At 43.4% G+C, this 26,347-nt stretch overlaps 1 protein-coding gene across 1 annotated transcript; it reads right to left on the reverse strand.

The window, feature by feature from the left end:
- Positions 1 to 445: 445 nt before the first annotated feature.
- INSM1 (INSM transcriptional repressor 1) lies at positions 446 to 4,325 on the reverse strand. Its single transcript, XM_073628150.1, has one exon. It carries the CDS (start codon positions 4,290 to 4,292, stop codon positions 3,033 to 3,035), a length of 1,260 nt encoding a protein of 419 aa, XP_073484251.1. The 5' UTR covers positions 4,293 to 4,325; the 3' UTR covers positions 446 to 3,032.
- Between the last annotated feature and the right edge of the window lie 22,022 nt (positions 4,326 to 26,347).

Below are 26,347 nucleotides of genomic sequence, written 5' to 3' on the forward strand. Positions count from 1 at the left end.
TTCACCAGCTTATTTTATATGGATTGAACTTGAATTTGTAAATCTGAAGACACGAGTACATTTGTAACAAAGAAAAAAGTTGTTTTTTTTTTTTTGTTTTTTATTTAAAAAAAATGGGTGCTGTTGGTTGGGATGGGTCATTTATTTATTTTTTTTCCCCCAGTTTTAATGACCACTCCCTACCCATGATGTTTTTTCTTTTAATTAGATTTTATTTAGAAAAATGTTTCAATCTTAAAAACAATGCATACAGAACATGCCACACAGGAATTACTTTGTAATTCATTGCTCATTTGATTATTAAATAAACCTGTATAAACACATCTTTAGTTAACCATTCATATTCTAAAAATGACAAAGCTTTTGAAAAACTTGACATGTCCATGATAGTAAAGACAATCTGCACTGCATAACTGAAGACACACAGAAAACAAGCCAACGGGTATGGATTTGAATTTGAAAATATTTTTATTTGAATAGCAAATTGTTACACAGTTGAAACAGTTCTATTGAAGCTCTCTATAAATAGCTAGCAGTTAAGAAAATAATGTGTGTAGAAAAGAGATTGCTTCTAGACATATAAGAGCTATCCGTTTAACAAGAGCCATCTGCCCCTTAAAGCACAGTTAATGCAAATAGCCATTTTTTTTTTTTTTTTGAGGAATGTATCAAGGCGCAACCTTTCTCATTTTAATGTAAGAAAACAAATACAAATAAATAAAAAATAAAATGGTTGCAACTCAGAGCGGAATGTCATAACATCAAAAGGAAAAAAAAAAAACTCCAATACAACCTTGATCAAATAATATATCTGTCATTCACATTAATAAATAAAAGAATAAATAAACATAATTAATATTAAAATCAACATATACATTTGGATAGTAAAGCATGTCTGTGGTTCCACCAGAAAATATTTGGAGGAGCATAATTTAAAAAAAAAAAAAAAAAAAAAAAAAAGTTTGTATTTAATAAAAAATAAAGTTGTGGTGTATGATGCGATTCCTGGCTGGCCCCTAGATTGATGAAGTCATAAAAGGCAGTTTGTATTTCTTTCTCTACAAAGTTAAAAGACAAGGCATTTGTGGCTAAAGACTAAATAGATGTCTCCCTCTCCCAGTCCTAAGCAGACTTGTTCACAGAAAATAGAAAAGTCTACAATCCAGCAGTTCACAAGTCATTATAAAGCTAATTGTGTCAGTCATTTCAGTTTAAAGGCAGTAATATCTCAAAGATCGACTGAAAAACAGGAACCCGTAGGCTACGAAGCACATCGAAAAAAGACGAGAGCCAAAAAGGAGACGAAAAATTACAAGAAAACAATAGAAAGACCTTCACCCTTGTCTACTGCTAGAAGAGTGGGCAACGTTGGTGAGGACAAGAAGAAAGAGCCCACCCTGCAATGACCTGTAGTGTAGCACACCAAATACATGTAGAATCATCTGTCATCTAAGCATACAGCATTTGCTTTATCCCCCCCCACCAACATAATAGACAATTTAACAGGTATCCTCGGATGCCAGTATCATGCCCACTGGCATACCAATTAAAAAAAGGATATAAGACACAGAGACAACACTATTACATGTTTGCATCACTAGTGTGTTCAGGGGGATGACAGCACAGGTCAAAGTATTTATTTTTATACAAAAAAAAAAAAAAAAATCAGTAGCAGAAAGCAATAATGTTACCCCTTTAGGGTAGGCGGGATGGCCCAGCCCTGCGGCAGTGCAAATATTAATGATTAAAAAATGTGCCTCCGTATAGTGCCTTAAAAGTTTACAGAAGGTCTGGAATGTAGTCATGAAGAGGACATTATTGCTTTGTTGCTGCTAGTAATCCTACTTAGTACACAGAGAGATGCCATGTGTTCAGAGTGCTTGTTCCCTTGTGGGCACAGCAGAAAAACAAAAACAAAAAACAACTTACAAAGGTTGACCTACTGTGTGGTCTCCCCTTAGTGAATTGCTAGGCAATGCTGTCTTGCTTTAAAGCACAATAACCACATTTTAATGCACTTCAATCTATGGCTGCTACAATGCTTATCTTGGTTTGGCAGATCTGATGGCTGGCAGACCTATTGTCTCTAGAGATGGCAATTGGCTGCATCAAAGAAGGCACAGTTCTCTTCAGGGGCCACAGTGGCAGCAGTCCATAGTGATTGGTGGTCACTGAGAGGGCACCGAGTCATAACTCACAAGAAGTCCCCTTTGGAAGGGCTAATACGTGTGCAGCAACCTGTGTGGACTAAGCTGGGTTGTGCCCTCTGATCAGTGCCCAACCTGGGTGGCACTGGTACCTTCACACCCCCCCTTCCAGTCTTTGAACTGGTCAGCAGACTAGGAGGTGCCCTCTGAGCAGTGCCCAACCTTGATGTCTGGAGGGCACTGGTGTAGTCTTTGGACTGGAATTAAGCTGGGTGGTGCCCTCTGCAACCTATCTGGGGGGCACTGTCCCTGGCAAAGTCTTTGAGCTGGGTGCCCCTTACGTTGAAGTCTGGGTGGCACTGGAATCTTCAACCCTCCCAAAGTCTTTAGGCTGGGACTAAGCTGGGTGCCCTTCACTGATTTTTTGATGGCAATGGCATCTTCATCCCTGCCAAAGTCTTTGAGTGGGGACTAAGCTGGGTTTCCCATCATTGATGTCTGGATGGCACCTTCAACCCTCAATGTGTTTGGGCTGGTTTCCCATCAATGTCTGGGTAGCACATTCAACCCCCCAAAGTCTTTATGCTGGAAATAAGCTTGGTGCCCATCACTGATGTCTTGGTGGCACTGGTATCTTCATCCTATCCAAAGTCTTTGAGCTGGGACTAAGCTGAGTTACCCATCATTGACGTCTGGGTGGCACCTTCAACCCTCAAATTGTTTAGGCTGGGACTAAGCTGGGTGCCCATTATTGTCTGGGTGGCACATTCAACTCTCAAAGTCTTTAGGCTGAGTGCCCATCATTGATGTCTGGGAGGCACCTTTCAAGAGTCTTTAGGCTGGGACTAAGTTGGGTGATGCCCTCTGGGTGGCACCTCCACCTGGTCAGCAGGCTGGGCGGACTGGCACCTGGAGGAGGATGACTTGCCTGTTCTCGGAGGGGTGGCACTTGTTGATGTGCCGGGTGAGGCCGGGCGAGCTGTAGAAGGTGGCCGGGCAGTACTTGCAAGGGTAGAGCTGGGAGGAATGGAGGAGGCGGAGGTGTCGCTCCTGGCTGCTCTTCCCCGGGAAGGTCTCCCCGCACACCGGGCACGGGTAGCACTCTCCTCCTCCTCCGCTGCTGCTGAGGTTGACGGGGCCGGGACTCTTGGCTCTCCGCTCCTCGGGGTAGATCAGCTCCTCGGAGGCGTGGCACAGCAGGTGTTTCCTCAGGTAAGCCTGGCGGCGGAACTTCTTGGAGCAGTGCGGACACTCATAGGTTCCGTCTTCGGAGCCGGACTCAGAGACACCGGGGCTGGGGGTGTCCCGGTCACTGAGGGGCTCTTCCTTGGTGACGGGGGCAGTGGCGGCGGGTGGGCGGGGTTTGTGCCAGCGGCGGTGGGATGCCAGGTTGGCGGGGCAGCTGAAGACTTTATCACATTCGGGACAGCGGTACTCCACCCGTACGATGCGGGAACACTTGTGCTGGGCCAGGGAGAACGGGTCACTGTACTCCTCCTTACACAGCTGGCAGATGAACTCCCCGAGCGGCTTGTGCCCGGAGCTCGGTGCCCGCGGCCGAGGGGGCTCCACCGGACCCTCCTTGATCCTCAGCCCCAGCACCGGGGAAGTGGTCACCTCGTCCTCAAAGGTCAGCTTACGGATGGCTTTGGTCTTCTTGGCGGCGGGCGGCTTGGGGTGACCGGGCTTGGCTTCTGCCGTCCTCTTCATCGGGGGGATCCCGGAGGAGGAAGACGGCATCTTCAGATCACCGGCTCCGGGGTACAGCAGCGGCTCCATGGAGGTGACCAGGGACGGGAAGGACTCGGCGGACACCGGGGACCCCAGGCTGAAGCTCCGATCTAGGTAGTCTCTGCTCACCGGGCGGGTCGGGCTGGACAGCGCCTGCTGCACCGACTCCGGGTTCCCGAACTGACCGGCAGGGGGCGGCCGGGGGCTGCAGGGTGGAGCTGGGGCGGCTCGGTCGGGGCTGGCCGGGGGAAGGGATCCTCCGGTGATGTACGGAGCCGGCCTGTGATCGGACACGGCGGCGTACAGCATCCATGCCGGGGGGGCGGCCTGCGCTCGGTCCTCGTCTTCATCCCGCACTCGGTAGGACACCGGCGGGGACTTTTTGCTTCTCTTCACTAGGAAGCCTTTAGGCATGTCTGCGGCTCGGGGCTGTCAGTGCGGATCGCTCGCTCCTCGGGCCGGCTCCTCCTTTATAAGCGGCACGAGCCGGGCTGTCAATGCGCTAGCCAATAGCGAGCCGAGCCGGCGTCTGAAGTGCCGCTGGGGGGCGTGGCTGGGAGCGAGGCGGCAGATGTACCTGAGCCCCCGCCTCTCTCTGGCTGCAGGCACACGCCCGGCCCCGCCCCCTCCTCGCGCCTGACTGCCCTTCAATGGACTGACACACGTGCCTGTGTCCCGGGGGGGGGGGGGGGGGGGGGGCTGACCCGCCGTCCACACAAAGGGGAGAGAGCTGGACACACCGCCGGCGGGGGGCTCAGCACGCTTCTCCCAGCCATTGTGTCCCCACCAGCCAGAGCCCAGTCTGTGTGTGTGCTCCGATCACACCGCCGCCCTACAACTACACCGCTTCTCCCATACACGACACATGGAGAAGGGAGAGAGGCTTGGCTGAAGAGCTGACAATCTGCAAGGTGCAGATGTATAGGAGAGGCAGGGGAGAGATTGTCCGGCGAAGAGCTGACAATCTACAGGGCGCAGATGTATAGGGGAGGCAGGGGAGAGATTGTTGGCTGCAGAGCTGACAATCTGCAAGGTGCAGATGTATAAGGGACACAGGGAAGAGATGCTTGGCTGAAGAGCTGACAATCTACAGGGCACAGATGTATAGGGGACATAGGGAAGAGATCTTTGGTTGAAAAACTGACAATCTACAGGGCTGTGCCTTGTCACCTGAAAGAGGCAGATGAAGTGTATGGGAAGGATCAATCTCTCCTCTCCTTAGAACAGACACACTGCTGCCAATAGTGGCCATACACATTTCAATAAACAGCCGATTTATTTTCCAATTAATATCTCCTGATAGCAATAATCAATGTTTAGCAAACAACACAATATTAGGAAGATGCGATCATAACTATCCATCAAATCTCTGCTTCCACCACACACTTCAATAAATGATCAATTTCATTTCTGATCCAACTCCACCGATAGGAATAATCATTCCATAGCTAGCGACACTATCGATCCATATGACACACAGGGAAGTTGAATTTGGTCGATACCTGGATGATATAATCATAAATGATCAATTGTCTCTGTTTCAACCATGAGACCTCATAATCTGATCTAATAAGACAGAATGAATCATCTTAGGGCTGCCAATTGATGAAAAACAATTGATCAATTTCTGCCTTGGCCGACTGACTCTGATCCAATCCGAGTAAAATCGTTCCGAAGGAAAGTTACGGATTTTGAACATTTTCTAATTTGATTGAATCGCACATCGATCAGATAATAAAATCAAAGTATCTGGCCACCATTTGATCAAATCTGATTGAAATTTAGTCTAAATGAATTGGAAGTGAAATTATGGCTACATGATTGTTTGCTAATGTTTTGATTGGAAAATGATAATTGAAGTGTATATGGACACCATATGAATCATGAAACCCACCGATGATGGATATTTCATTAAATCTTCTATTGGGTTCTAGGCACACACCTAACAATATGATCAATGAATTAAGAGATTGTATAAAATAAATAAATTGCTCAAAATGGGCCGTTCAATCGCCAAAAGACGATTTCCACCAATAAGGAATGATCATGGCTGCCGGAACATCCTATCAAAATTGACCAAATTAAACGTTGCGTCTAATGATCATTTTCAAGGAAAGGATGAGTGGAAGTTCAGTCAAAAAAAACATTTTTTGTATCCAATTGTTGTCTTCAAGACAAGGAGTGTTTAAAAAAGATAGAAAATTGCCAAAAACTAACCTTTTAAAAAGTATCTGTACGGCTAATTCACGTATATGTAATGGGCGCGGAAAGGCGTGTAAATCGCATGCGTTCCCACACCTGCAGGCAAAACGTGCTGATTTCTGGCAGATGGGCGGGGATGCAGATTATCCTTTAAGTAGTTTTAAGGCTCGGTTCACACTGCAGCGATGCGGGAATTCTGCAAATCCACCGTGGATTCCCGCATCGCATGTCTGCCGGCGGCAGTTCACACTGCCCTATGGGAACTGCTGGGCATGTCAATTAAAAATGAATGACACCCCAAAATCAGTTCGCATATCACAGTGCAAACTGTAAATTCGGATAGGAATCAGATTGCATGGGTGTGAACAACCATGCGATCCGATTCTGCTGCGGACCAAAAAAGGGTCCCGTGCGAGCTTGGTACGAATGCGAAGCAGATTCTATTTGTCTGGGTAAAATCGCACCGCACAGAGATCGCATGTGATTTGCAGTGCGGTGCGAATCACATTCAGTGTCGGACATCGCACCAGTGGGAACCTGCCCTTAAGGCTGAAGTTTTAATTTTTACCTTTATGCATTCTATGCATAAAGGTAAAAAAAAATCTGTATCCAGCCCCCCCCCCCCCACTTCCCACTTCCACTTAACTGAGCCCCATCACGATCCAGCAATGTGCACAAGAGCAGCAGCTCTCTCAGCTCTGTCCCTGCTCACAGGTAGCCATTGGCTCCCACTGCAGTCAGTCAAACTCTGTGATGGAGGGGGGGCGGGACTATGCCCCTCTGTCTGTGTCTATAGACACAGGTAGTGGGGCTCGGGAGTGAGCCCACACTGAAGAGGAGGAGCCAGGAGGCCTGGTGAGGGACCTGAGGAGAGGATTAGGGTTGCTTTGTGCACAACCATTACACAGAGCTGGTAAGTATAACATGTTTGTTATTTTTGTAAAAAGAAAAAAATGTAACTTTAGAAACACTTTTTTTTAACATCCCTGTGCATCTGAAAATGCAGCACATTTTCAGGTGTGGGAAATCGCTCGTGCGACTGCAAGTTTAAAAAGGTGCAGGGACCTTTTTCCTGCTGGTTTATCAGCCCATTCTAATTCTAATGAATGGGCTGCTGTGCCCACATAAATGCGGGTCGCGTCAACCCCCATCTAGCCTAAAAGAAGAGGTATGAGTGGATTCATTCCTAATTTGTTCCCAATGTACCGGGCCAAAAATGTGATTAGTAGGTGACCATGTTGGCACCACTCCGCCCGACATCCTTTAATTGAAAAATGAAGGAGCTGGGTGGAAGGTCGGCAGCCAAACAGCACCTACATCCAATTAGATGCAAGCAGAAGCCGGGAGAGATTTGAACCATGAACGGGCAGGCTGATTGTTCCTAAGTTGATCGATCAACTTGGGTATAACCAGCCTGAAAGATTCCACATGCGATTATTGCTAGTGGTTGTTATAGCACACAATAGCTTCATGGGAGAGATTCCTCCATAAATACTGAGTGTATTGATGGGGAAATTGGGCGATTTTTTTCCTGCAACCCATGGTTGCAGGGAAGAAAATTGCTCCATCTATAGCTGGCCTAAGACATAATTGTCCTGTTCCCCTTGCCTTTGATCTTCCCCCTCTTGCAGCACTACACCAGTCCAGAAGTCATCATCATCTGACACTTCCAGGTGTGTGAGATATCTGCTCTCCTCCTGTACACTGTGGTTCCATCCAGCAGAGGCAACATCACTTCTGTCTCCCTATTGTGAGATAGTGGCTGGCAGGTGGAACCACAGCGTGGGGGATGCAGGCATCCAATATTTCCAGATGTGTCAGAAACATGGTGGCAGGATAACAGCCACTAGCAATAATCGCATGTAAAATCCGACAGGCTGGTTGTACCCAAGTTGATCGACATTCAGCCTGCCCATACATGGTTCAAATCTCGACTGGTTCCTCCTGAACTGGCCAAGAATCGAACTGTGTATGGCCAGCCTAAGTTTTGGTTCACACTATAAACCACATCTGAATCGGACAGGAACCGCGCCACATTCCTTCTTAATTCACATGGGATTCAGGGTAGTGAGATCTGAGAATGAGCTCCAATTGCACCGCATTGCACCAAAGACGTGCATGCAGCAATTTTGGAAACCACACTGCAACCAGATCGCTTGGTCATTTTGTACTGTGTGTTCCGGAGTCGGGAAACGCACTGCATTTGCAACCTGTGTTTGGGGTGTTGTTGAGACTGCACTGACAGCCGCCACGGGTTGCAAGGGAATTGCAATTTGAATGTGGTGTGGGAAATGCGCACAAATCACGGCACTTCCTGCACTGCATTAGTGTGAACCTGACCTTAAGGAGATTGTATAATGAGATTGTAAAATGTATTGGCCATTCGATCGCTGTACAATCAACTTTAGATCTATCAAAACAAAGTGATATGAGGATCTACCTAATCTATCTACATCATTTGTATCCAGCCTGGCTGGCCCTGGGTAGTTCTAAAGGGCATTGTACAATCAGATTGTAATGTAATGATCAGATCGGTGGTAGAGCAGCATCGTTGTGTGTATGGCCAAAGGATGGTGGTGAAGGTTAGTGGCCTCTCCTAGGGCAATCCAGGCAATGTGATCTGACACTCTCTCTGCCCATCCATATACAACACCTTGTAGTCTTCCCATCCATCGGATCCCTGAGATCAGACAGAAGGTGGAGGGGGGGGGGGCGCCCTTCACCTCTGCCCCGGGAATTAACCTCCAGCCATTCACCCAGCAATCTGCTGGATCTGAGACACGTGCCTGGCAGGAGGGGGGGGGGGGCTCCGGCCAAATGCTTCTCCTCCATTCACCACCAAATCCCCCAGGGGGAGGACAGTGACAATAGACCCCCGAGTGCCCCCCCCCCCCCATCACACTGCCTATCCATCTCATACACACCATTGTCCTACAGAGGGGAATCATTTCATTACACATCTCCTATATACTGTGTGTGTGTATATATATATATATATATATATATATATATATATATATACACACACACACCATGGGGGTCCCAGCACTCACTATGTCATGTAGAGCCATGATTATATATTACACTAAATACTCACCTCACCGGGCTCTGATCCATCAACACCTACAATCCTAACATCATCATCATTTCTAACAAATTTATTATCTGCAGCCTCTCTCCTATTATTTATTTTATATCTCTAATCTATCCTTTCTTGGGGGAACTTTTAACTCTCTGTTTACAGGGTCTCTGTTCTTTCTTTTCTTTTCTTTTCTTTTCTTTTCTTTTCTTTTCTTTTCTTTCTATCTATCTCAGGGTCTTTTTTGTTGTTGTCAGCAGATAAACTGTAATCTTTCTTTCTCTCTCTCTCTTTCTTTATCTATCTATCTTTTGATCTATCTTTTCTTTTCTTGGGAGAACTCCTTTTTTTAAGTATCTCTTTCCTGTTATTATTAGATAATCTTTCTTTCTTTCTTTCTTTCTTTCTTTCTTTCTTTCTTTCTTTCTTTCTTTCTTTCTTTCTTTCTTTCTTTCTTTCTTTCTTTCTTTCTTTCTTTCTTTCTTTCTTTCTTTCTTTCTTTTTCTTTCTTTCTTTCTTTCTTTTTCTTTCTTTCTTTCTTTCTTTCTTTCTTTCTTTCTTTCTTTCTTTCTTTCTTTCTTTCTTTCTTTCTTTCTTTCTTTCTTTCTTTCTTTCTTTCTTTCTTTCTTTCTTTCTTTCTTTCTTTCTTTCTTTCTTTCTTTCTTTCTTTCTTTCTGTTACTTTTCTCATCCCCTCCATACTCTAAAAATAGTGTCGTTAGTCTCAATGTAACAGTATGCAGTGTGGTGTTGCTGGCATGTATTATCTGTAGACTCTCTGGTTCTCTGTGGGTATATAAGGGTCATTGATGGTGTGTGGAGGCAGAGCTGGAAGTCCAGGGGTGACCTGGCTCCATGGGGCCCCTCCTGCTGGGCTCAGCATTGTTGTGTGTGGAGTGGTGCTGGCAGATTATGCTCTCTCTGTAGAGAGGTGAAGTAGTGTACAGTAGCTGGAGGGCCCAGGCAGCTGACAGTAAACACAGGGAGTCTGCAGGGCAGGTGCACCACATGGACAGATTAGCTGTGTCTCTTTATACTAAGGAAGGCTCTGCAAACACAGACACCTCTTATCAGATGTACTCCTCTCCTGCCAAATCCAGCCTCACCTTTTTATAAGTACAATTCATGCAGCATTCCACTATTTGCATGTTCCGTTCTTAAAAAAATCAATTATGTTCAGGATTTTTGTGATGCTAGGATTTGCTTGTCTAAAATTTGTCTATTACAATAGATATCCTTCTCTGTCTGTTCACCTCCATCCATTTCCTATTTATATATACAGTATGATGCTGTTGTATTTTGATTTACTTCTATAGGGAATCATGTGCTGTATAAGAAGCTAGTTAGGGGCACATTTGCAGTTAAAGATTTTCACTGATTTACACCACAGATAATTCAGGTATGTGTAAATGATTCCCAGAACATTTTACCAACACGGGCCTCCTAATTTTATTAGAGAACAACTGTTTTCTGTAAGTACATTTGTTACAGACTGCATCTTCAGAGGATAGAAACATAAATATTATTATTATTCCAAATATTATTATTATTGTTTCCATAATTATCTGGATAGTAATAGCAATACAAATAATAATAATAATAGTAATGTTAACACTTCTTCTACCTCTACTTCTTTTTCTTCTTCTTATTTTATATATTTATATTATTATTGTTATTTTGTTGTTATTATTACTCATATTCTTCTTATTATTATTTTGCTATTATGATGCATATTATTGTTGCTAGTAATAATAATAATAATAATAGTAAAATATTGTTCTTATTATTATTAAAACAACACAACGATAATACGTGTTGTTGTTATTATTATTATATGTTGTTATTATTATTACCATTAATAATAATAATAATAATAATAATATTGTGTGTTGTGTTCAAGACACTGAACTGCACCAACAAAATCCCTTTTATTAGTTTATATCCAGAATCATATTCTTCCAGCTGAATGGTAGAAACTTCTGCAGGCGAGATCTGGTTTGAAGAAAATCACATAGGAGTGGTGTAGCGATGAATGCTTGTTGTGGATGCATGTTGTTAGTTGTATGAGCTGCACTAATTAAATAGTTCCTAATTAAATGACATCTGTCTTTAGATACATCAGTCACAGCATTTCCTGCTACTCCTGACAGTGAATTTAGGGTACATGAAGAGACAGTGCAAACTAATCAGTGATCAGTTTTTTTTTTACCTTTGTATGCTATCAGTTGGATACAAGGCTGGTCATACATGATACAATGATTGGAAAGATGCTAATCTTCAGATAAGGAATAATGCACCAGGGTGGGCTTTTCCTGCCCACTCATTGTTCCACTTTTAAGGACAGATGTAAGATGTTTACTCTCCATCAATTGGAAACCTCAGGCACCAATGAAAGAATCATTTCTACAACTCCTTAGACAGCTGTGGACATGGCCAAATTTCAGTATTCCCGGCTTTTGAACGCACTCTGATTATTTTTAGGATATACAAGAGATTTTTGCCTTTGTGAATTCTACTGTGTGATCCTTTTTTTCAGATACACACAAATTGTTAACAAAAATGCCAGAAAGGAATATTTGAAAGATGGAACTCTAATTATATATTTTAGGTTGGCAAATATCATCCATCACCCTACAATTATCTGCAAAAGCAATCTAAATGACACTTGTAGCATATGGAATAGTGTTACCTAGGCATAAATTAAAACACTTTAAGTTGTTTTTTAAAGGTAAACTACTGTTAGATGGAGAAAAAAAAGAAAAAAAAAGCTTTCAAGCAATTTATGTATTCTTTAAGGGCATGTTTACACCACAAAAATGCACTCCAGATCCGCTCTGGATGCGTTTCTGCATGCATGTTTTTTAACGCGTTTTTGTTGTATTCCGGTGTGTTTGTTTTGGTTTTTTTAGGCCAGTTCACACCACATGCAGTCCAGTGCATTTTTTTTTTCTGCATCAAAAATGCATGGAAAGTAAGTTATATGATTTGCAATGGCATAGTTCACACCAGTGCGGTGACTTCCAGGGCTTTCCAGTTTCAGAAAAAAAGTAGAACATGCTGCATTTTTCTGGCACTGGACTGTACTGGAATGCAGTAAAATGCATCAAAAATGCGCCGGAAGAAAAAAAGCTCCTGGAATGCACCCAGAAACGCACCAAAAACGCCCCAGAATGCACCAAAAATGTGCATGCAAAAACGCATCCAGTGAGTTTTTGATGCATTTTTAAAGTATTCCAGTGCATCCTGGTGCATTTGTGATGCATTTTACAGTGTTCCAGTACAGCAGCATGTTCTACTTTTTTTTTCTGGAACTGAAAAGTCCTGGAACTGACCGCACCGGTGTGAACTATGCCATTAGAAACCATATAACCTACTTTCCATGTGTTTTTGATGCAGAAAAAAAGCACACTATACTGCATGTTGTATGAATGGCCCTAAGAAATCACATTTTTTTTTTTTACTATTTTTTGTACTATTACTATTTTTTGTACTATTACTATTACTTTTTGTCCCCTATGTGATATTTAAAAAGCAAAAAAAAAAAAAAAAAGCAAAAGAAAAGTTTTATTTCTTTTTTTTTTGCAAAAAAAAAAGTTACACCCAAGCACATAAAATTCCCTCCCAAAAACATTTTGAGGCCCTGGATCCCCTAAATATACACACGTACAAACGTAACCGTACGCTTCAGGGGCGCCTACACGTGAAAGCGTTGATTGCGATACACATGTTACATATCGCCGTGCACGTTGTAGTGAGAGCAATGATTCTAGCACAAGGCCTCCTCCATAACACTAAAGTGTAGAGTACTGAAATATGTCGCCATTTCACGAGCACACACAAATTTAAGGTCTGACATTTTGAATATCTATTTACTTGGCGCAACCTCTTCTTTTATATTTTACCAAAAATGTGGGTAGTTTATTGTATTTGTTTGCCCTAAAATCCACTTTAGTGTGTTTTTTACTGAAATTTTGCGGTAGTTTATCAAGAAAGAAAAAGTTGATCGCTTCAAAATTCTCTGCCTATAGGCTCCTGAGATGTAAATCCGGCCCTGTTGATACAACTCCAAAATCTTCATTCTCTTTGTACCTCTCTATGAAAATATGTCAGCAAGCAGCTTGCAAAGGTGATATACAATGCAGTTATCCAAACATATCAAATCAATAGCTTTGCCTAACACATTCACTGTGGTAGTGCCAGATATAATAAACGTGACCTCCACCCAAAACTACAGTTCATTCATTCGACTGACCTCAATAATCAATAATAAGTTAGTAACTAATAAGTTAGTAAGCGCTTGTGGAAACAATCTCCCAACTATCATGGCCTGATGAGAGTCTAGAACAGCCTTTCTCAACCTTTGCAACACAGAGGAACCCTTGAAATAGTTCTCAGGTCTTGGGGAACCCCTGCTAAAAATTGGAAATCTACAACTCATGATACATTAGTGTGATGGTCAGTGGGAAAAATGGTCCTTACACTTTTGGTCATTGGGAAGAATAACCTCCTTACAGATAGCTAAAAAAAGATCAATGGTGTCAGTGGGAACTTATCAGAGAGGCAGAAATTACCCAATGCTGAAGGAACCCCTAGCAACTTTGGAGGAACCCTGGTTGAGAATCACTGGTCTAAAAAGTTAAAGGAATTTGCATAATGAATGTGCAATTTCATATGCAATCTCTTTATTAGCAATATCTTACATTAGGGCAGTCCAGGTTATTTTTTAGCATTCTTTAATCGTGACTTCTCTTAGGCATATCTCCCAACTTTTTGAGATGGGAATGAGGGACACCTATCAGCAAAAGTAAGCAGGCATAGGACACACCCCTTGTCATGCCCTCTTAAAGGAGAATTGTACAAAAAAACAAGATTGGTTTAACCCACAAGTGTGTTTTTTTACCACTTCTATTCCTTTATATTGGCTTTTGGAATTTACAAATGCAGCAATTTAGAAATCAGATGAAAGGTTTAGCGCTGGAAAACACTTTTTAATAGATAAAAATTGCATTCATTCAGACCAAAATGAGGGACAAAGGAGGAGGAATGAGGGACAGAGGGACATTGCTCCAAATCAGGGACAGTCCCTCGAAATCAGGGACAGTTGGGAGCTATGCTGTTAGGGACCCTTCATTGTCCAAAATGCTTCAGCCTGAATTGCATTATATAAAATGTTGCTAATAAAGAGTGTTCTGCCTCCAGCAGAATATTAAGTTGTTTTCCCTGCAGTATCAGATTTTACCACAAGATGCTGCAAGTGGTAAATTTACTCTCTTTGCAGCAACCAGTAACTGTTCACCTTTAATAAAACGTCCCGTCATTCTTCGGTCTAAGGAAGAGAAACAGGTACATCCTGGGAATACACCCTCCCACGGGCCGGTGGAACCTGACTTATATGAGTTCTCCTCATTGCAGCGACCAAGGAGAGGGTTAATAGCACCGGTTTTGCGGCACTGTCAAAGTGCTTTTCATTAATTTCAATGGGCAGGGGTGGTGGAGGAGCGGTGTATATACCTCTCCGGCACTGCCCCAAAAATGCTGCTTGCAGGACTTTTTTTCCTGTCCTGCAAGCGCACCGCCCCAGTGTGAAAGCGCTTAAGCGCTTTTCAGGCGCTTTACAGGCACTATTTTTAGCCCTATAACGCCTGAAAAGCGCCCCAGTGTGAAAGAGGTCTTAGTGAGATCAATTTGGGGTTCATTTTTGACCGTAGTGATGAGAAAATTCAAAGGAGCAGGATGGACATTTTCTTTTCTCAAAAAAATTAAATTTAGACTGGTGGCCAGAGCCGCTGCTAACGCAGTACAGCCAGCCCTCTTGTACTGGGTCCAGGCACCATCAGTTCAAAAGGGGGGGCCCAGGCACCTGCTGAGCAGGAGGGCCAGCTGTACTGTCTTCTTGCAGGCACCGTTTCTCTTCTGCCTCTCCCTGCAGTGCTGCCAGCTCCCCTTTCTCCCTCTGGCTGCACTACAGGATTAGTTCTAGCACATGCGCCCCTTCCATCTGCCTCTCGATTGCCACTTTCCCCTGCAGCACTCCTGGCTTCCCTCCTCTACTCTCCTGCTGGAAGTTGCTGCGGGTACAAAGGAGGATGTTTCAGGATAGAGAGTGGGGGAAGGGGGCAGTAAATATGTCATTAACTGGCCACTTCCTTTCCTGAGTGAAAAAAGTGAGTGATCGGTACCAATTACTCCTGTGTTCATTCATCAATGAAACATATTAACCGTGTTTACTATGCTTCAGTTTGCGAATGAGCAGGAAGCTGCTGTGCTGCTGAGGCTGCTGAGTCTGCAAACAAAGGGACTGATAAATTTATGTCCTCAGTCTCTTTCAGCCAGGAAGGTAGGCAGTATGGGGCCCCGTGATTTCTAACAGCAGCCCTGCTGGTGAGACTATGCTCTCCTCTCTCTCTAAGTTTCACACATGCTATACAGGGGGTTGCAGAAGGTTGTTGTAATTACAGATCAAGGTTCTATTTAATTATACATGTAATTATTATTTTTTGAATCAATACATACATGAATGAAATGTGGGTTTCTTTGATTTGTGCTTGCAGTATCTCCATTGTGCAGTGCATTTATTGAAGTACAGATTGTCCCCCTTGGAACTGCTGAATATAATAGCTTCTCCAGATACATGTGGGTAGAAAAGGCATTTTAGGTAATGTATGTGATTCCACATAACAGAACGGAGCAATGACACATTTCCCTGTTTTCCCCACTTAGTACTCAGCACCTCTCCAAGCCCTGCAGCTTCTGTGATCATCAAAATTCCCAGCTATTACATATTATTATGTAAGTTAGTATTTGTGAAATGAGGGGGAGAGAAGTGTCTGCACAGCAATTTGACCTGGTTATATGTAATACAACACTCACATGCATTTTTCTGAAGCCTGTCACATTATGGCGCATCACTCTGACATCTGGGATGCTTTTTGTCTGATGATGCATTTTGCAGTTTTGTAAATCAATAGCAGGCTGACGGCTGATTCTCCATGTGTGCCTTTGTTTTATTTTTGATTCTGTCAATAATAGTGTGATGCATTCTGAGATTCCTCGCCTATATTATCGCACTGAGCAGGGAGAATGGGAAGTGTATAAGGTGCTTGGCCCCGGGGCAGCTGGGAGACAAGGAATTCATGTGTTTGGAGGAACTAGTGAAAAAAAACACCTGTGAATTTAGATTTATACCATGTGTATGATAAAATGCCAATTATGATTATTTAAATGTTTTTTTTTAATTATGCAATATGTAGCAACCCTACCTTATGCAGCTGTGTCTCTAATACATTTTCTGTTATTGCTAGGCTGTAACCAGCCTGAGCTAATGTTCACGTTTTCTGGTGGGTTGATTGCTTCAGACTGTTTCTGGAAGGAGGTACCAGTAATCAGCATCAGAAGGAATAACTGCTAGGTTATGAATATACACTATATTGTCAGAAAGTATTGGGACGCTTGCCTTTACACATATATCAAATTTAATGGCATCCCAGTCTTAGTCCGTAGGGTTCAATATTGAGTTGGCCCACCCTTTGCAGCTATAACAGCTTCAACTCTTCTGGGAAGGCTGCCCACAAGGTTTAGGAGTTTGTCTATGGGAATGTTTGACCATTCTTCCAGAAGAGCATTTGTGAGGTCAAGTCTCTGCTCGAATTCATCCCAAAAGTGTCCTATCAGGTTGAGGTCAGGACTTTGTGTAGGCCAGTCAAGTTCCTTCACCCCAAACTCGCTCATCCATGTCTTTATGGACCTTGCTTTGTTCACTGGTCCAAAACATTTGATGAAGGGGGGATTATGGTGTGGGGTTGTTTTTCAGGGGTTGGGCTTAGGGAACTCCTAAGGCATCAGCATACCAAGACATTTTGGACAATTTCATGCTCCTAACTTTGTGGGAATAGTTTGTGGATGGCCCTTTCCTGTTCCAACATGACTATGCGCCAGTGTACAAAGCAAGGAGGAATGATCAAACATTCCCAAAGACCACAGCCTTCCCAGAAGAGTTGAAGCTGTTATAGCTGCAAAGGGTGGGCCAACTCAATATTGAACCCTACAGACTAAGACTGGGATGCTATTAAAGTTCATGTGTGTGTAAAGGCAGGCGTTCCAATACTTTTGACAATATAGTGTATATCCGATCCAGTCAATCAACTGAACAGCTACATTCAGAGGTAGGGATAAAGTCATACCTCCCAACTTTTTGAGATTGGAACGAGGGACGCCTATTAGCAAAAGTATGTAGGCATAGGACACACCCCCTGCTATGCCCCCTTAAAGGAGAATTATAGAAAAAGAAAGAATAGTTAAATCCACAAGTGTTTTTTTTCCAACTTCTGTTCCTTTTGAAATTTTAAAATGCAGCCATTTAGAAATTGGATGAAAGGTTTAGCACTGTGAAACACTTTTTGAAAGATAAAATAGTGCATTTTATATACAACTATATAGATCAGACCAAAATGAGGGACAAATGAGGAGGAAAGAGGGGCAGAGGGACATTGTTCCAAATCAGGACAGTCCCTCGAAATCAGGGATAGTTGGGCGCTATGATAAAGCTGGGTACAAAACCGTCTGAAAAGTTCGTCAGAAACCGGCCGACTTTCGGGCCCATGTGTACAGCTCCTTATCATCCTTCTAGAAACAGGTGGGGGAGACAGTGATTCCTGTCTCATTCTCATCAAGTCAATTCCGACCCTGTGTAACCACATTTCTTTAAGCCTTGGCCAATGTTCTGAGCAATTAAAACACACCCATATTTGCAGTGGCGCACTGCACGTGCCGCATATTTTTATTCACAACTTATAGTTTTGCACACAGGCCCACTACTTTCAGAAAATGTCCCAATCTGTATGGCTGAACTCGCATTGCACAGACATCGCATGTGATCGGCACCGCAGTGCAGGTGCGAATCACATGTGATGTTTGTGTTCCCTACAGTGTGAGCCCGGGCCCAATCTCTTTCTCCGTCTCATAATTGAGACATCAGAGGTCTGCTTAGACCCCTGATATTTCACAAAAGCCTCCAGCAGCATTGTGAAAAAAAGAAAAATAATTAAAAAACCTATAAAAAAAATTTAAATATCAAGGCATCACATGGGTTCTCTGGCCTGTTACTGTATGTACGAACACAGCCACAGGTCTTAATGTGACATGTGTGCAGGTGTGGGTGAGTGGTCCCGAATGTACACTTTCTGTGTTCCCACACGCCTGTCAAATTTGGACCTTCAGCTGTGTGCGTACAGCCTTTGCGTCTCCATAGCGTTACATAGGCTGCCTGCACACATACCAAAAAAAAAAACACGGATTCACACTGTACAGGCCACAGTGGCCATGTGAATGAGCCCTGAGACCTCATCCATAAACAGAGCTTTATTTATTAAAGTGATTGTAAATGGTCACCTTGTAAACCAACCCATTCAGTTTAAAATAGAAATGAAAGACAAAACATTTTTGTTTAGAGATAAAAAAAAATTCTAAATACCCTTTTCCCTTTATTTATAAGTGATTACATTCCCTCTGTTCTCAGCTGCATAAGAGCTGGGGGAGGAGAAGAAACAGCACACTGAGCTTCCCAGTGAATGGCTGTGCAGCAGGGACGTGCGGTGAGGTCAGTGGCTGGTGAGGCACTGGCTAGTATCAGAGCCAGATACACACAGGTTACATATTCCCAAGTTACGTATTCGATTCTCACTGCGCAAATACCGTGTGACATAAAAAGTTGCAACGACCACCTTTTTATTCCCTAGGGTGTCTGCTAAAAAAAATATATATAATGTTTGGGGGTTCTGAGCAATTTTCTAGCAAAAATTATTTTTACATGTAGGAGAGAAGTGTCAGAATTGGCCTGGGTGGCAAATAGTTAATTACCATAAGTAAGTCATTTTCCAATCAGCCCTCAAAAATTCCACTCGCCTGCTCGCATTTTGCGAGTGGAATTTGACGGCTGGCGAGCTATGGCAGCCTGGGTTGAATGGGAGTCTTTCTCCCAGCAATCGCGGAGGGGAAGAGAGAGGAGAGCCGCCCGGATGATCAGAGTGCAGGGAACACAGCGATAACAGCTTTCATTTCAATTGCTGTGTTCTCCGTCACATATAGCCCCTCCTCCTGGTCCCGGGATTTTGATAGACAGATCACACGTCCAATCTTGGGACGGGTGATCTGTCTATCATAATCCAGGCAGCAATCCTGTTCCTCTCCTCTCTTCCCCTTCACAGGCAGGCTGCATGGTGGGCACAGGCTGCATTGATGGACACAGGCTGCATGGGGGGCATAGGCTGCATGGTGGACACAGGCTGCATTGATGGACACAGGCTGCATGGTGGGCATAGGCTGCATGGTGGACACAGGCTGCATTGATGGATACAGGCTGCATGGTGGGCACAGGCTGCATGGTGGACACAGGCTACAATGGAGGGGACAGGCTGCATTGGTGGACACAGGCTGCATTGGTGGACACAGGCTGCATTGGTGGGCACAGGCTGCATGGTGGACACAGGCTGCAATGGTGGGCACAGGCTGCATTGGTGGGCACAGGCTGCATTGATGGACACAGGCTGCAATGGTGGGCACAGGCTGCATTGGTGGACACGGGCTGCATTGATAAGCACTGGTTACGCTGCATTGATAAGCACTGGTTACGCTGCATTGATGGGCACAGGTTAGGCTGCATTGATTGGCACAGGTTAGGCTGCATTGATGGGCACAGGTGAGGCTGCATTGATGGGCACTGGGCACTCTGCATTGATAGGCACTGGTTACGCTGCATTGATGGGCACAGGTCATGCTGCATTGGTGGACACGGGCAGGCTGCATTGATGGATACAGGTGAGGCTGCATTGTAGGGCACAGGTGAAGCAGCATTGATGGACACAGGTAGGGTGCATTGTTGGGCATGGATAAAGTTGTTAATATTTATTTTTATAACTTAATTCTGCATAAAACATTTAAGTGTCATTTCATGAGATAAATTATGAGGGTGTGTTTAGGGGCGGAATTAGGGGTGGGGCAGGGGTGGGGTTGGGTGGGGCAACTGGTGGCGAGTAACTCTTGGGCCTGGCTAGTAGCTCAGTTCAAATAATTATTATATATTGTTTTTAAGGTAATTTACTATATTTTCAAAAACTGTACTCAAGCGGGAGGCTTAACGGAAAAATCACTGAAGTTTGAAGTTATAACTTCCAACCAGTAATTTCATAGTAAATAATAAATTATTATGTTATAACATATAGCATAAAAATATATGATTTAGCTTGATTAAAACAGTACCTTTTCAGCAGCAGCAGATTCTCCCTCTTACCTGTTTGAGAAAAACATGGGATTATGGGTAAACCTTATACCTATAAACCCATGTATTTCCTTGTAGTTAGGAGGGCTGGGCTGGAAGGGAGCATTTGCCTTTTAGACACATTCCCCCTTCTATGACACTGCAGTGAGAGGACAGCCTCCACTGCAGCATTTTTATTGGATACCTTGGACCAATGGTGCTTTACCATTGGTCCAAGGCTCCAAGCTGTCCATTGAGCTCAGTGCCTCTGACAAGAATTCATCCTCCTAGTCTGCTGCAAACAGCATGTGCCAACTTGTATTTAAACTGGCCGTGCTGTATGTAGCTTCTGACAGACTGCGCAAGGAGCCCTGCATCTCCAGAACCATAGGTGCTAGGAGCCCCAAATTTTGACCAGTGCTGGGGTAGGACTTTGGCTTTGGGGTCTCTGTGACCCCAGGTCACTGAGCTACAACCCTCGAAGCTCAATCATTTTTTTTATATTAATGGCAGGTGAGGCTCTGCCTCACCTGCCTCCCTGGACTGCATGTCCCTGCTGTCAGTGCAAGTCTGATCATTGGAGGAGAACAGGCTGAGTTCCAAGCATAGCTAGAGAACTGACTACAATGTGCTCTCTTGCTTAGTGTGGTCAGTTTTTAAAAGGAAAGCAAAGGGACTAACAGGAACACCAGGGATTTCACATAAAGGAAGCAATACAAAGAGAACAGGAGAGTTCCTCATACAAGTACACGGTACAGCAGGCACATATCAGGAATAAGAAGTGTTGGAATAACAAACGCTTTAAGTCAGTACAGTTCTATCTTTCAGATTTAGCAGGAATGGTGTAAGGCATGTTGTGTTTGTGTCCGCTAGGGTAACTTGAGCAAAAATATAATTTTCATATTTTTTCTGGGGAAGGGTGTGTGTCAGGTAGGCTATACGGGGCCCCATAATTCCTAACAGCAGCCCCGACAGGGTGATGTGTGCAGCTGGTTTGCGCACTGTGCAGTGCCTGTGATGTAATATGCCCACATGCAGTGCTGCTTAAGTCCCGCCTATCACGCTCTACTTTTGGCCACTGGATCAGATCAGCCTTTCTGCCCTTGGTCTCTCTTTAACAGACTGCTCACCACCCAGCCACTAGTATATCGGTAAGTGACTGTGGCTTTTCTCTCTCTGCCTACTGCTGCCTATTCAATGACTCAGTCTATTCAATGACTCAGTCGCACATGTCTGCCTGACTGCCCAGTGCTGGCTTGCCCTGGCCCAAATCAAATAATCAGGCAACAGTAGCCCCCACCCTTACAGTGCAGCCTGACTGTACCCTGATGTCCCCTGAGCTCTGTGTCATCTATATCTGATCTCCATAATCTACTCCTGACCCCTGAACTCCACCTCACTTACTCCTGACCCCTAAACTCTACATCACTTACTATTGACCCCTGAAATCTGCATCACTTACTACTGACCCCCAAAATCTGCATCACTCACTCCTGACCCCTGAACTCTGCCTCACTTACTCCTGACCCCTGAACTCTACATTACTTACTATTGACCCCTGAACTCTACATCACTTACTATTGACCCCTGAACTCTGTGCCACTTACTACTGACCCCTGAAATCTGCATCACTTACCACTGACCCCTAAACTCTACATCACTTACTACTGACCCCCAAAATCTGCATCACTCACTCCTGACCCCTGAACTTTGCCTCACTTACTACTGACCCCCGAACTCTACATCACTTATTACTGACCCCCAAAATCTGCATCACTCACTCCTGATCCCTGAACTTTGCCTCACTTACTACTGACCCCTGAACTCTACATCACTTACTCCTGACCTCTACATCACTTACTATTGACCCCTGGACTCTGTGTAACTTACAACTGACCTCTGAAAGCTGCATCATTTACTACTGACCCCTGAACTCTACATCACTTACTACTGACCTCTGAACTCTGCCTTTCTACTGACCCCTGAACTCTACATCACTTACTATTGACCCCTGAACTCTGTGTCACTTACTACTGACCTCTGAACTCTGCATCACTTACTACTGACCCCTGAACTCTACATCACTTACTATTGACCCCTGAACTTTGTGTCACTTACTACTGACCTCTGAACTCTGTGTCACTACTGACCTCTGAACTCTACATCACTTACTATTGACCCCTGAACTCTGTGTCACTACTGACCTCTGAACTCTACATCACTTACTATTGACCCCTGAACTCTGTGTCACTACTGACCTCTGAACGCTACATCACTTACTATTGACCCCTGATATCTGCATCGCTTACTACTGACCTCTGAACTCTGCATCACTTACTTCAGACCCCTGAACTCTGCATCACTTACTCCTGACCCCTGAACTTTGCCTCACTTACTACTGACCCCTAAACTCTAAATCACTTACTACTGACCCCCAAAATCTACAGCACTTACTACTACTCACTACTACTACTACTACTATCACTACTACTTAATCTTGCATCTTACTTACTTACACCTGATCCCTGAAATCTGCATCACTTACTCTTGACCCCCTGAACTCTGGGTCATTTACTACTGGCCCTGTCCAAACAGACACATAAGAAGTAGTTGGGGCACATTTTATTTATTTTTGTTGCAGTGCTACTTTAGAGCAGCTGATAGAGGAATTTATGAATTATGCTGCATAATTATCATACATCAGTCTCTAATCTGTCTCTTTGCTTCTGTTTAGCATTGCCCCACTGTGAGACACAATTAATACATGTTCCCCTCTGTATGTAGATTAGTATCATACAAAGGTAAATGGTATGCAGTCACCTATATCATCCAATTGTAATTCAGCAGTACAGAGACAGCAGTAATAAAAATAGATTTAAACCGCAGCTGTATGACCCTTAGTCTAATACACTGTGTATCCTATATTTTTAATGATAAAATACTTGTTTTACATACAAGTGTGAGGGTGGAAAAAGCCTAAGTAGTTCATCAAGACTGCCCTTTTTTGTTTTTTTACCTTTTTGTCTGAGTATAAATATATATTTCACTTATTACCATCCTTTGTTACAGCTGAAACAGCCACTTGTAGTCTCCATTGAAAGTGCATGTGACAGTGTGACAATGCAGGAGCAAGGACAAGTACAGAATGTTGTCACTCCATACCAGAGCGTGTGAACAAGGACCTTCATAGTAGGGTCTGTATTTTTTTAATAAAAACTGCAGATTTAAACAGAATAAAAAAATAAAATTGACATGTTAAAGTATACAAAAGATTTTATTAACATGTTTATATACTATTGTAAAGGTGATTACTATAGTGTTACAGCACACAACTATTTTTACTCTATAAGATACATTGACCCCTGCAGCCATTATACGAAGTCTCAAATGAATACCAATACCTATACCACAGTTTTTAGCAAAATATGTATTGCTGTTTATTTAAAAAGCGTAAGGCCACCCAAAGCAGTGATTTTTCGTTTATGGTAGAAGTTGTCTAGCTGAATCTCTTAACCTTCTTCGACTTTGAGGTGCAATCAAAGTGTCTCCCTCACTGCACTCGAGTCTCATTGTCTTCCCTGCTGTGGACATTACAAGGGTGTCTCCGTCTCTGAGGTCTTATTTTCCTTTATAATGCAGAGAGGGGAGCAGGTGGACTAGCTGTGCTCCGAGGCATAAGGAAGCTGGATTGGTGATAGGGAGCTTTTTTCACCTCCAGAGTGATCGAAGAGATAAAAAGAAACTGATGGGTCATCAGACTTACCAGCCTGTACCAAAAACATGCCAGCCGAGGATCTTTTATAGCATTTCTCAACCAGGGTTCTGATGAATACTGGTCAGTATACATATTTGCCAGCACACCATGGATCTTCAAATAGCTCCCAAAGGTTTTATTGAATATCACATCACAGCAGAGAAGTGCAATGTTTCGTAGGCGCGCAGAACTCCTTCGTCAGAGCATGTGATTCTGGCTCCAAAACATTGCACTTCTCAGCTGTGATTGGACACTATTTCAAGATCCGTGGTGTGCTGGCAAATATGTACACTGATCGGTGATGTTACCAGTCTCCAGCTGGCTGTTGCTGCAGCACCTGCTGTCCCTAAGCCTATTCCAGGAATGTGTGCAATGGGAATATTGACCTAGGCTGATGAATACTGGGGTACCTTCAAAGCTTGCTGTTTAGGGTAGGGTAGATCCCTACCCTAATTGTCAAGGGTATCTCTATAATCATGGTAGCTAGAGTACCTCAGTAATCAGCCATTTCTGATCCTCAGATAAGTAACAACTAACGTCAGTTATTATTTTAGCTATCTGTAATAGGGGCATTTATCCCACTGACCACCAATGTAAGGGGCATACTTCCCATTGATCACCAATGTAAGGGGCATGCTTCCCACTGACTCACCAATGTAAGAGGCATGCTTCTCACTGATTCACCAATGCAATGGGCATGCTTCCCACTGATCACCAATGTAAGGGGCATGCTTCCCACTGACTCACCAATGCAACGGGCATGCTTCCCGCTGATCAACATTCACCAATGTAAGGGGCATGCTTCCCACTGAACACCATTCACCAATGTAAGGGGCATGCTTCCCACTGATCACCAATGCAATGGGCATGCTTCCCACTGATCAACATTCACCAATGTAAGGGGCATTATTCCCACTGATCACCAATGTAAGGGGCATTGTTCCCAATGATCACCACTGTAAGAGGCATGCTTCCCATTGATCACCAATGTAAGAGGCATTATTCCCACTGATCACTCTACAAAATAGGGACACCCCCTTAGAAATAAAGTTGAAAATCCACATACCGTATATACAGTCTAAGCAGAATGCCAAACAAACATACAATAATCTAAAGTTTTTATTAGTGAAATTGGTTCATGGCAGAAAAAAATACAATGCCTTTCGTGGACAAACTGATTCCCCCTCTTTATCAGGGCTCACAAATTTTGTATTTTCTTTGCAAATTCTTTATTTTAAATATCCAGCATCCACAGAGCAGTAACTCACATTAGAAGGATACATACATGAAGTGACCCCAAAAAAGGTCATAGATAGATAATGCAAAGTGCAGGGGCGACCTATTCGGAACACCTAGCAATAACAAAATCAGCAGAACTTAAAAGGGCTCAGGAATTTTGACTGTGCTTAAATGAACTCTAGTTCATTGAACTTCATTGAACTTTAATAATAAGCAGATAACAGACAAATTTCTACTTGAGTTTTCTTCTTGGATAAATTTCAGAAGGTAGGTTATGCCAGTGTCCACAAGTGCAGAACTTAACACTAACATATTCTGCCTTCTGAAATTGTTCCAATAAGAATCCACAGTACAGATTTGTCTGGTATTCACTGATCTGAGTCTATTTACGCACAGGCAAAATTCCTAAGCCCTAGTAAAGCGGGGAGTCTGCTTGGTCTTGAAACGTTTGATTTTTTTTTTGCTATAAACCAATTTTTTTATTATAAAAACTTTGGACTCTTGTACTCTTGTTTGGTGCTCTCATTGGACTTCCTATAAACTAATGTAAGGGGACCCTTCAATGACCATCAATGTATGCAGACATTTCTTCACTGAAAACCATGTGTGGAAAGACTACAATTTTCACCCTCTGCCTTTCTTTTTGTCCAATATTATTATTTTTTTTAATTTATTTTTTTTTAAATAGTTTTGTCATATAGAGCAACCATCATGTTAAGATATTAACATTTTTTCCCCTGCTGGAGCAAATCGGATCATCCTTTTTTGAGGGATTTTGCCTTCCTCTGGATCAACTTTTGGTATAGCATTCTGTATATTTATTTTATTTCTAGTGTTTGAACTAGATGGACTTGAGCTGTAGATATAATAAGCAGGGGTTCTGTGAGACCTGAAAATAATTTGAATTATTTCTTTGTAATCTAAAGGTTGAGAAAGGCTGATCCA

The sequence above is a fragment of the Aquarana catesbeiana genome, linkage group LG04 (assembly GCF_042186555.1).
Source record: "Aquarana catesbeiana isolate 2022-GZ linkage group LG04, ASM4218655v1, whole genome shotgun sequence".
NCBI classification, from domain to species: Eukaryota; Metazoa; Chordata; class Amphibia; order Anura; family Ranidae; genus Aquarana; species Aquarana catesbeiana.

Coding starts and splice junctions, on each gene's coding strand:
- INSM1 (XM_073628150.1), bottom strand. CDS start 4,292: ATGCCTAAAGGCTTCCTAGTGAAGAGAAGCAAAAAGTCCCCGCCGGTG.